Raw genomic sequence first — 12,745 nt, 5'->3', positions numbered from 1 at the left:
GATAAGTGTATTGTTCTTATATTATGACATCTACTATTGACTTCTAGAATAAATGCCCGTACAGGTCCAACATACATGTACAGTAACTTTCAGTTTGTTTTGCAAAACTTACTATGTACATAATGAAGTTTTCATTCGACCGTGAGAGCCATACCTTGGAAAAAAACACCATTTAAGAAATTATTCTCTACTACTATTTCAGGTAATCAAAGTAGATTATTAGACGTGTCTAAGTTTTCTGATATCTGTTATAATGAAGGACAGTATCTACTTATCATCAAAACACAGTTCATCTGGAATGAGAAAAACACCTACTTCAATCTCATTACATAAGTGCTTACAACTTCATAAATCTATTACAAAATAACAATACCAAAGACGACGACAACATCAACTACAACAAGAACAACAACAAACAAACAGACCAGGACAGTCTTGAACTTCCGTGTTGCAAGTAAGCACCGGTACTATACCGGTAAGTGTCTGCACCGGTACTATAACAAGGGATGGGATGTGTGTATCGGGTCGTGACCTCGTCGACAAATTTCACTTTTTTGTTTGTACAAAGATTTCAAGATATTTTGATATTTGGTTTGCAATAAAAATTCAATTTAGTTCATTGTGAATCTGATCATATCATTATAAATTGTATACATATATATATATATATATATATATATATATATATTATATTATATAATATCTCGAAACTAGAGCAATCACTATTCCACAATAATTTGATACACACAGTGCCAGTGTATCCCGTAGAAAGAGAATCCGATGTGGTAGATGATCAATGTTTTGTATATCAAGACAAGATGTAGATTTGTTTTGTTTTATTTTGTAATTTTAAGGTGCTACGCAAATACCTTTCTACTCAACTTTCCTAAGGGTTTTGTATTTTTCCCTTCGCTCCGACTTTCCTTGACTGTGAAGTTACAACCATCTGTGTGGAAAGATCTTTATGATTGAAAGTAACAATTTCGTGTATGTTTGCAAAACAAAAACAAACAAGGAAAACACGTCCAGCAGTTAAATATTTAACGAGAGATAATTCTGTTTCTAGTCTCTTCATGGTTCAGAAAACTTTGGTCAAAAGGTATGATTTGTCAAAATATCTGCGTCAGTTTTGTTTTATGTGATTTTGTTCGTTTGTTTGTTTGTTTGTTTGTTGTCTTTTGTTCTTGTTTTTGTACTTTTCCAAGTTCCGGTCCGATCTTGGAGAGAGGCCAAGTTTGCACCTGTTGAATGCGTTGCCTAAAGAAGTACTATCAATATTTCAAATGATCAACTCAGATACAAAAACTTTTGTACGGGCCTGGTCTGAAAAATATGACTGAATCGTAGGAATTTATGTGAAAAAAAAATGATCATAATCAAGCTGTATTAAATAGAAAATGTATATAATTTTTGAAAGATATACTATAATGCTGTATTTGATATATTCGATAAAATTGAAAGGCAACAACAAGTGTTTGTCATCATAAAGTTTCTCGGGGAGAGAGAAAAATAACTGAGATAGTTGACAGGGAATATAAGAATCATTAGAGTGCTCTAGATAGTTTTTATCTATTGAACAATAAAAGTATAAAGCCTTGTGTTTTATCCTTAAAAAGGAAGACGCCTTGTACAGAGTCACGAAAATAATGCAGGAATCTTAACGTTGAAAAAGAAAAAAAAACTTAAATACCATCTGACTGAATTTCAGTAAAAATATATGATAATGAATATTGAGGACGACATGGTAATGGCAGCCTCAACCAAAGAAATTGGCCTACCGGCGTGGTTTAAACTGTTATGAAAAAAAAAAGGAAAAAGAAGCAAAAGAAAACAAAACATCGCTTATGAAGGAGCCTTTACGTTTCTGGAATCTGAGATTCATCATCGTCACTTGGCGGAAAGTGTGTGCAGGGAGTGCCCCCGATCGGCGGTAATAAAGTCAACCTGCCAATCGGAAGCCGAGTCATCTGCCGTAATTACGGCGGAAGGACTCGGCCGGTTATTGGGTGAAATGATTAGGTGATCAGGCGACTCGACGCTGACCGCTTTGTGTGGGTCCGCGCCAGTAAAAGGTACCCCCTCTCAGAAAACTCGCAGCTCGTCCATACTGCCATAACTATCAATAGATTTGCGCGGCCATTTTAGGCAGGCTTGAACAGTTTGTGTGAGTTAAGGAAGGTGGGGCTGGGTGGAGGGATACATCTTTCTTTTTTTTTCTTTTTCTTTTTTTTTTTTTAGTTTAAGGTTTTGATTCATATCGTTTTGATGTTGTTTCGTCATTTCTTACTACCGTATATCGAATTGCTGGCCCCTGTCCTGTTTCCGTTCTTCCACCAGTGTCTTTCGAATCAATTCGATTCAATTTCCTGTATTTTCTTACTTTTATTTGTTTTCCATCGTATCTCTTATCTACTGTAAGATTTGCATCACGGGTCTAGGGCAATTACCCCCTGGGCAATTACCCCGCACCCTTCCCCTGGCCCTAATCCTAATCCTAATCCTGAACCTAATCCTATCCCTAACTCAAACTCCTAACCCTAACCCTAACCCTAACCCTAATCGTTACTCTAAGCTTACCACTAACCAGTATTTAGCCGGGGGGTAATTGCCCTCTCGGGGTAATTGCCCGGATACGGATGTGGGGTATAATTTCAGGACGCAGCATTGAGGAATGAACACGAATGCATTGCTTCTGTCTTTCTTGAAAAAGGGGGAAACACATAAAGAGAAGCGCATATGATCACTTGTAATGTCATGGGACTCAGAAAGATAATGTTGTCACGAACAGGTTATATTAATCTTCACTGTAATCCTCAATCATCCCCGCAATGAACAGAATAATTTTGCTCTAGTGCGTTTCATCGCGTACATGAGCAAATCAACCGATAATTATACATGTATGAGGGTATTTAACAAAAGAGGTTTCTACCTTTCAGGGCGTGTGATTAAGTTTTTGGAATGTCATGACACTACACGGGAAGAAGTGGGTGATTGAATTAGCACTATGCGGTTACTTTGGCCGTGACTCACTTTGAAGAGCTCATTTGAAAGTTTTTCCTAGAATCTATTACCCCTCAACTTGATTTTCTCTGCGGTCCATTTATTTCGCTTTGATGAATCGCTTTGTTGCATTCACATTCATATGACTAAGATAACGACGAGTGATTATGTATTCTTGTTGTTTGACAGTTAGGCTACTGTCTGCAATATACAATATCAATAAAAATAAACACACATTTGCGATTGGCTGAATAAGCATCACGTGACTGTTGTGTTGTTTGCTTTGATTTGCTTTCATTCAATATACTAGTACTGAATCTAAAATAAGACTTTTTTTCTTCATGAATATTTAGCAAGTTGTTTAGTTTTCTTGAATGAAATATGAAATGAACTGGTAATTGCTTCAGCAATGGGAAAAACAATAGCTTTGTTGTAGTTTAGAATCGTCATGGTTTTGGTGACCCTTAAATCCAATTTATGATCATAGTCGAGATATTCCCTTATGAGCTTCATGAAGCCACGGTGCATGTAGATCTCTCTCTCTCTCTCTCTCTCTCTCTCTGCCAATAAGTGAAATAAGCCACAAAATCAAATTTGTAGAAAATACGGACGTCATGAATACTATTTTTAGTTCCAATTTTAGCCCGAGTGATGTGAGAAGAGACGAAAATGAAATAGGTCAGTTTTAAAAGAATTCTTGTATAATAATTCTAAGGCAAAGATGTAACTCGGATTTATCAATGCAGGAAGATGGCTGGCAGGTAAGCGACGACTAAGGAAATAAATCGCTCATGACGAGTCTAAACTTAGATTTTCCGTGAGAGAGAGTAGCAATAACGACTATCTCCGTTTTGCTTATTTTTTTTTTTTTGGGGGGGGGGTGGGGGGGGGGGGTTTAAAATTCAAATTTCATTGGTGGACATTGTTTCCAAGTTACAACAGCTAAATATTATGTTATGTTCAGGGTGCACATTATTTTGCCTGCCAGGCCTGCTTGTTATTATTATTATCATTATTATCATTTCAGAAAGATAGTACGGGCATTGGATATGCATTTGCCCTCTTAATATCTTGATAGGAATATAACGATATAAACATAAGTATGATTGTGGATATCGAATTATCCTAGACAAGTTTGTAATTGAAAGTGTGCATTATGGAATGTGTTATGGATAAGTTGATTGGCCATGTAAAATATGACAATGGATCTCATAGTTTCTGCTTATTGCTAAGTTTTTGTTCTCAACTTTTTCTGATATCATTATACTACTTCATCAATCAATTTTGTTGCAAAATGTTACAAAATGCATGTAATGTAACAACTCATAAACAGCATATCCAATAGAATTTGTTTGTATTTGTACGAGTCTAGTTTTGCCAAGATTGTTTCGTTGACTGGCATGCATAAAGGTGAGTTCGCTGTGCAACATTTCACATGCGGCAGAATGTACAATATTCATACACACATACATGCAGATGGATACGCGAGAAATATATAAACATACATACATATAGGTACAAAACAGTGCGACCTCTTTGGACAGAGTACGATGCCAAGTCAAGTGTACATTGTACACAAACAACAGGTGTTAAAATGGCGTGATGAACTTGCTGTAATAGCACCGGTTAAATATTTCCTGCGAATGCAGTCGTAGCGGAACCCGGTAGCGGAAGTTGGTAACTCAACGCGTTAAGACTGCAGCGTGTGAACAATGTGTGAAAATGCACCCAATGCCGGTACACTGTACTTAAGATGGTTTAAGTGTCTGGTAGAAGATTGGTTTGTTACCAAATGGAACAGTATACCTTTTTATCACCAGTGACGGAATTATGCTGAAGGAGGTTTACATTTAATGTCATTGTTACATTAAAGTGTTACAGCTAATATTTGCCCACGGAGATTATTTAATTGCACAAGTATACATTAATGTAGAGGTGTGAATTTTCTTGAATATGTCTCCCTCTACAAATAAGATTTGTAAGATCGCAACTGCTGGTCTGTAATTTAACAAACATGTCGGAAAAAGAGGAACCAGTGGGACTCGAACCTCTGCTTCCCGGGCAGCGACACTACCACCAGGCTATCCTTGGTTGCCGGCAGTGACACGATGAACATGGAACAAATACCCAAGCTCCGAAATTATGTTAGTATAATCCAAAGCGGACAAGGCATTAACCCGTTGAGGACGAGTCCCGAGTATACTCGGGCAGGTGTCTATGGGAAATGCGTGTTGTAGCAAAATCAGTCCGTTCCCAACGGGTATCTTAATGAATGCAAGAGGGAGACATATTGAAGAAAATCAACACCTCAACCTTCACCCCTCCGATTAATAAATTCTCTTGCTTTAAACAAATGTTGGGCAAATACTGTGCACTTTATTATAATTATGAATATAGATGTCAATCATACGAGAATGTTGAGTACTAGCGGTTGAATAATAATGTTCTTCAACTGGGTGGGGCACTGTGGAATAGGAAATAGGACTCTTGATTTTCAGCAGGAGGTCCCAGGTTCAAATCCCGTCGTATATCCCTCTCCTTGACCCATCAGGTGTATAAATGGGTACCCGGCAGTGCTATGGTAATAATAATGGCTGGGCCCTCTGGTAGAGCAGTGGCAACACTGATGGAGGCTACCCTAGATAAAGAAGACTATGATGTTATTTATGATACCGGTGACAATGAGGAAATGTGCATTCGTATACAGAATAAATTACCCAATCACTTCTCTTACATTGTTTCATTCGCTGTTCTTTATTGGAACACATCACGATTCACGACATCATCAAATCTTACAAGTTGTAAGACTACATTGCGGTGCTGTGTTAGATTAAGTCGTTAAGCTTTATGGTCGGTTTGCATTCGTGATAAATGCTTTTTAAAAGCTGTAACGCAACCGATTCGTACACAAACCCGCACGTACACACACGCACACAGGGACATATTACATGCTTGTAAATGAATATCATGGCGAGCAAAGTATGCCGTAATGAAGCTATCAATTAGACAGTTAATTAACAGTTTACATAACATGACCTTAGTGGCTTAAGTTAGCAATTTTAGTGTTTGACATAATTGCAATGACTTACAAAAGTTACATTCCTAGACATTTTCTCTGCTTACACTGGAATAAGAGACTTTTCATTTTTACTTGTTGGCTTTCATGAAGTGATTGAAATCAGACAAATCTTTAGAGGTTTCATCAACATTGAAACATATGAAAGTCATGGAATTCTATATTGTCTCCCGTGTTTTCACTAATCTGTGCTATTACTTGCAAACACATACTCAAAATGACATCGATTATGACGATGATGTTACGTCACCACACTAAAAGTGTCCTTTTGAACTGTAAACAAAAATTTCGACGTCACATCCTTGTTTGACAAGAAACCAATAAGAACAAGATGTCACTTGCATCGAATAATATTATTGCTATTCAAATTTATGAAGTTCTTCCGTCGAGATGTTTTCATTACAACTGACTGACAAATTGCCCTACATCGACGTAAATAAGCACTGAATCGATCAGTGTTTTAGTAGTAGCCATGATAAAAAATCATGGGCGTACATACTCGAGCAGGATTCGAACCCACGACCTCCTGATCACCGGACAGGCGTCATCTCCACTAGACCACCGAGCTTTCGCCCGACAGCAAGTGTTGATCAACACTGATCAATTCAGTGCTTATTTACGTCGATGTAGGGCAATTTGTCAATCAGTTGTAATGAAAACATCTCGACGGAAGAACTTCATAAATTTGAATAACAAAAAGCAGTACCCGCTGCATGCTATAAGGATTAGAACCAACACTTGCTGTCGGGCGAAAGCTCGGTGGTCTAGTGGAGATGACGCCTGTCCGGTGATCAGGAGGTCGTGGGTTCGAATCCTGCTCGAGTATGTACGCCCATGATTTTTATCATGGCTACTACTAAAACACTGATCAATTCAGTGCTTATTTACGTCGATGTAGGGCAATTTGTCAATCAGTTGTAATATTACTGCTGTCCTAGTGATGGTAATATACCTTATAGCAGCATTAAATAGTGAGCGCAAAAGTGTCCGCAGTTGCTAATTAATCGGCCAAAGCACGATTCTATACGATAATAGTTGTGCAAACAAATGGGAGATTTGTGGGAGTATGGCATCACTTCCTTCTTCAATCTGCGTATTTTAGGTGAAAATAAATTAGAAGTATTAGAAATGCATTACTTTTTTTTTTTTTTTATAAATGGTCGATTTGATAAAACGCTTGACAGTCTGTTCGTCTCATTTTTCTCATCAAAGACCAAAAGTCAACTGAAAAAAAAATACCCAACTTCATGTCATTTTCGATGTCAAGATATTGATCTTGCACGAATAAGAATGATTTTATGATATAAATATGAAGCAAATAATTATTGATGCGAAATGGAGATCGCAATGATACTGGCTGCTCCTATGAACAGTGCTCGTATGCTATGATGCTTGGTACAGCCAAAGCGTGACAAAAAGCTTGAAGCTTGAATTAAGACTTAGGAATTATTTCCTACTTTCACTGTCTATACTATTGAAAGCGTTTAGAACCCAAGAACCAATCGTTTAAAGACCATTCAAAAAAAAAAAAAACTACATGCGATAAGGATAAAGCGCCTACCACTGTCGGTATGGAGTTTTGAATATTACATTTATATAATATCATATACAACATTGCACATTATTCATGAACCGGCATGATCCAACATTTCCATAAAGTCACATTTTATATTGCATTAAAAGTGTTCGATAAAGGGAAAACAGTTTTCATGAGCAAAAAAGTTCACCTGCAATGCTAAGACACTTTCACGACTGCGACCGCACATTGTTTGCGGCAACCGGACAAACAGACAAAATATGGGAACATTGTCGTTTTGTTGTTTATGCCGATGAGTGAAAGCATGTATACCGCATCGCATCAGTAATCCCGCTGAGAGGATCACTCTCACATTTTCACATCAGTACTTAAACGTGAAAAAAAATAATTTAATGATATCAAAACAGCGTGTGATCCACATCAAATCCATGGTTACTTTTCAAAGCACAATGACAATGTTTTGGCAGAGTCAACGGAATTCGCTCTCACCACTGGCAGTCATACTTCTTCTTTGGATTGCGTCAAATTCATTACATTTTCATCATCAGCATTCCAAATTTGCGATTTTACCATAATATTCTCTGAAGATTTCAAAGCAATACGAGGAGGACGTCACTTTATTTGTTGAAACGTACAACAAGACCAAGTTCGAGGAGCGGTCTGCTTTTCTTTCTGTCTCTCCTACAGATTTTGACCTCGTCCAGGAGATCGAAGGCGCCCCTCAGGAACATGATGAGGTTCTTGGTGAGGAAAACAGACGCCGACATACCGTGGTCGAGCCAGAGGTGGCACCGGAGTGCGAAATACGGTACGTCGACGAGAATCATGAAGAGCACGTTCTTTAGCAGAAAGACCTGTTCCCACGAGTCGGTGTTCCGCCGGTGTGCGCTGCGTTTGGCGGCGATGAGTCGCAGTGCGAATAGCGGGAACACGGGGAGGACGATGCAGATACAGCCGAACGCCAAAATGGCGGCCCGCAAGTGGAACGGGAGGTCGGAGTCGGCGTGAAGCATGTCCAGGAGGTCGGTCGTGTCCAGGATGGCAAGGCCGACCACGGCGCCGAGTTTCTGGATCTGCAGGCGATACTTGGCGTTCTCGACGTCCTCGTGATGGCTGTAAGCAAGCAGCATGAAGATGAGACCCGACATCGACACCGCGATGGTCAGCATATCCGAGGTCGACAACCACCACGTGATTTGCGGATGTTCAGTGCTGTTATAAATTTTGATTAGCTTCGCGATTAGGACGCCGGCATAGACGAGCCACGAACAGTAGGCGAATGGTAGCTCCTTCGGTAACTGCCGCTCCTTCTTCGGGATCTCCGGGTAGGGACGATTGGCGCGGATCCGTACCATCACGAAGGCAACACTCCAAAAGACGATGACCAGACTGTCGCAGATCACCCAGATGTAGCCCCGCTTGAATCCGGTCCCAGTCCCAAAACGGATCAAATAGAAGTCGATGAGGACATTTTGGGCTATGAGTACGATTAGGCAGAGAACCTTGACAAAGACGTCAACACAAAATGAACGCACGTGCTCAGCCATATTTTCAAAGCTACGCGTACAATCCAACCAATTTCACAATGTCGCCAAGCAAACAGTGTCGGAGTTCTCTTCACGTAACATTTAGCTTCTAAGGAGACCAGAAGCCCAAGGACCCACTATATTCCTTCTGCGAAAGTATCGCAGTTTCATTCGTCAACACGTCAAGATGAGATACGTAAATTAATGTTTGGCTACTTGTTAACAAATAATCTTAATTGTTTCACCAAATGGGGCACGCAGGTTAGGAATTATCTTCCGTTTTCCATGAACCATCTAAACCTTATCTGTAATTAATTAAATTACACATCATATCCGATCCTTCCTTTCATCCCAACCACGTTTGAAACGTTTCAAGACTAGCATGCGCTGTAGGAATATTGGTTATTTCTCTGTTGGCATCTACGAGGGTCCAGTGAGTGCCGATGGAGAATGCCAAAGAAGATTAAGATCTCTCAGAGACGCAAACAATTCCGTCGAAGAAATTAAATCACTGCTTGTGAAGACACGTTACCATCGATGTAAAACTTCAAGGCAAAGTCGATGTACGATGTTAAAGCACTTGAGCTTTTATAACACGGTAAATGTATGTAACACTTTAAAAGTCAGACAATACATGGATCCATTGTTCCAAGGACAAGTGCTGTGACGAAAATGTCTTGGAGCACGAGTTGATTTCGTTTTTCAACTCAGTAATTCTCAAGAAATTGTTGGTAATCCGATGCAGTCTCTATGATGATTTGACTCTGATGGAACAAAACTATTATACTGCGAGAATGAAATCTTTTCTTTCAACTATCATAAATGCATCAGAGGATAAACACGAAAGATTGCGGTTCAAACAGATCAAAATGATGCTTCTCCGAGAGTGTAATGGTCCATTATTAATGATATGTAGAAGTGAATGAATGGGCAATCAGACCGCCGGAAGGAACTGCTTTTTCAGGCTTGGAGTCCGTCTGAGAATCAAAATCATAATGAGCATGACAACAGGTAGCAACCACGCAGTGACACCCAATTCCCCGGCTCCTCTCGTTGGCCGATCCTGTGAGCTAGATTCGGTCTACGTAACGTTTCTCCTCAACAAATCCCCGTTGACTGACGGCGTCTTACACTCGGCGATCGTCTGCTTGTCTCTGCGGTGATTTGGCGGGAAATTGGCTTAGCGACCTGAACTCGGAGATAATGCTGCCGTTCCTTTCTGCCCGTAATTGCGCGAAGGCGAATTATTAATCGCGGGTTGTCTTCATCACCACAGCTAACGCACCTTTCCAGACAAAACGATTATGCGTACTGACATACAAAAATGTCTTCAGATCTCTTTGAGTGACTTAACCCCTTGTCTAACCCAATTCCGAAGCAAGCCTGTTAAAAAACACCAGACACTAAAATATCATCAGATTGCATGAGGATTTTTATTTATGACGTCAAATATCGTACCGAAACATCCCTTAATCTTTGAGTGAAGAACTCCCTGAGGCATAGACCAAGGTATCTGAATAACTGTCGGAGGCGTCCCAGCGTGCGTTGAACTCTTTGCCACGAGATCAAGAAAGCAATCACCTTCAACTCTCAGATCTCCTACACATTTATATTCACCTCCCCCTATATAGCCTATGATATATCCCATGTGAAGTAGAGATCACCATCATTATTCATCAAATTCGGCTGTGCTTCTTTTTATGAGTGTGTCTGTGTGTAATGCAAGAATAATCCCCCGATTTAGTCACATCCGGCGGGAAGGTTGTTTCTTCATTGTTTGCTTTGGATTCCATAGAAGCCCGAATCGTCGGACAACTACAGTTTTCTTTTCTTGCAAATTGACAAACAAAAGATGTGATAGAGGTTGGACTTCAGTATTTTGTTGACGGGTTGTACGGCAATACAGAACGTCATAATGCCTTTTAAATTTTACGCGCAACTTGAGAACCAAAAACTTTCCGCAGCTGCACCAGAAACTTATTCCATCCAGCTGCAACTAACAACTGTCTATAAGGTGAGAATTTAAAAAAAAAAGAAAAGAAAATTCTTCGAAGCAGATGTAAAACACGTGATGTAATGTTAGCAGATTACACATCAGATCACGTGAAAGAAATGTTTGTCTTAATACTTAAGATATTAGATATTTTCCTTATTTTTTGTTGTTCAATTTATCGGGGCCATAGGACGTCACACAGATTATTTCGATGACACCTAAATAATCGTATAGATTCAAACAACTTCACTAAGCTTTTATTTTCGTGTTGTTTTGATTTTTTGTTTTACTGATTTCAATATCATTCCCCAACCGGAGTCTTTTACAAGACCTTCAGTGATATCAAGTGGTATAATTTCAAGTCAAATGCGAGTCGAAAGTAAACCTAAACCCATCATGCACACCGACAGGTTCTTGGTCTTTGTGCGAGTGGGTGTGTGTGGGTGTCTATGGCAATTACAGTTTACTTGTATATTTGTTATTTGTTTATTTGTTATTTACTAATTAATGAGAAATCCTGGTTACCAACCTGATCTATGAATACACTTCGACCCGAACAATTCCCTTACTTTGTACCTTGTTTTTCTACCTCTTTCTATGACGTCAATGGAGGAACACCTGCTAAACTCTGCGTCTGACGCAGCGCAGACGGAAAGACACGGATTAACACAAGCACCTGTTCTAGCTGCAGAGAGTAGCAAGTGCAGAACTTCTCAGGAGCGTTGGGTTGCTATATGACGTGGTTTGGTGGGCGGCACGTTTTAACTATCACATTATACGGCGAGATTGGAGTCCTAGAAAGCGACTCCCTGAGAAAAACTTCGTGAGATTGGAAGAAAAATCAAAACCAGCAACAACAACAACAACAAAATATTGTGTCCCAAAATTACTCTTTGTAAAAACAGGTATCGTCCAGCTTATCTCGTAATAAAGTTGTACCAAGGCGCACTATATTGCAACTGATCGACAAATTACCTTCCATCGACGTAAATAAACATCGATTATCTTACCACGGCGATTAGTCAGACACTGCATGAAAAACATCTCGACGCAAGAATTATTGATTTGCCTTGGTAACTGTACCACATTCCTATTACAAAGCTCATTTATAAGCCGCCACTATATTCATGCGGACAGCTTGTTCGCGACGTCCTCGTCATCAAAGCATCAGACGCGAGCTTTAGATCTGCGACGCGAACGCTATAAAGACGACGTTGTTAGGCTAAAATGGTGTTCTGCACATGCGCGTGGCAGCTGTTTCCATCGTTCAACTCGGGAGGCTGCGTCGTCTTAGGGTTCGCGTCGCAGATCTAAAGTTCGCTATTAGACCAACGCACGTGCGCTGGAGATTTTTCCTCTCTGTGATCTCATCCTAGTTGGGATTAGAGCGTGCACCTGTCGGACATGTTGGAACTGCAGCAAAACATGTGGAAGTCTTTGTGTGCTTCCAGTGCAGATTGGAACAGAAAATCACGTGACGTTGTATACTCACTGTCCAAAGATCTCGGCCCAAAACGGGTTAACGAATAATAAAAAGAAGTCATTTGCGAGGGACGAGAAGCTGCGTTTACTTATAGACCGATTCGGGTTCGTTGAGGGCAGCAGACAATTTG

At 39.8% G+C, this 12,745-nt stretch overlaps 1 protein-coding gene across 1 annotated transcript; it reads right to left on the bottom strand.

Annotated features, from left to right (window-relative positions):
• Positions 1 to 8,230: 8,230 nt before the first annotated feature.
• On the bottom strand, positions 8,231 to 9,160 carry LOC139724201 (transmembrane protein 121B-like). The gene has a single exon (XM_071635345.1). The coding sequence runs from the start codon at positions 9,158 to 9,160 to the stop codon at positions 8,231 to 8,233; it is 930 nt and encodes a 309-aa protein (XP_071491446.1).
• Between the last annotated feature and the right edge of the window lie 3,585 nt (positions 9,161 to 12,745).

This window comes from Diadema antillarum, unplaced genomic scaffold (genome assembly GCF_040938485.1).
Source record: "Diadema antillarum isolate AM-2024a unplaced genomic scaffold, OU_Dant_1.0 scf00000208, whole genome shotgun sequence".
Taxonomy (NCBI): domain Eukaryota; kingdom Metazoa; phylum Echinodermata; class Echinoidea; order Diadematoida; family Diadematidae; genus Diadema; species Diadema antillarum.
This window is presented reverse-complemented; position numbering and strand designations above follow the sequence as displayed.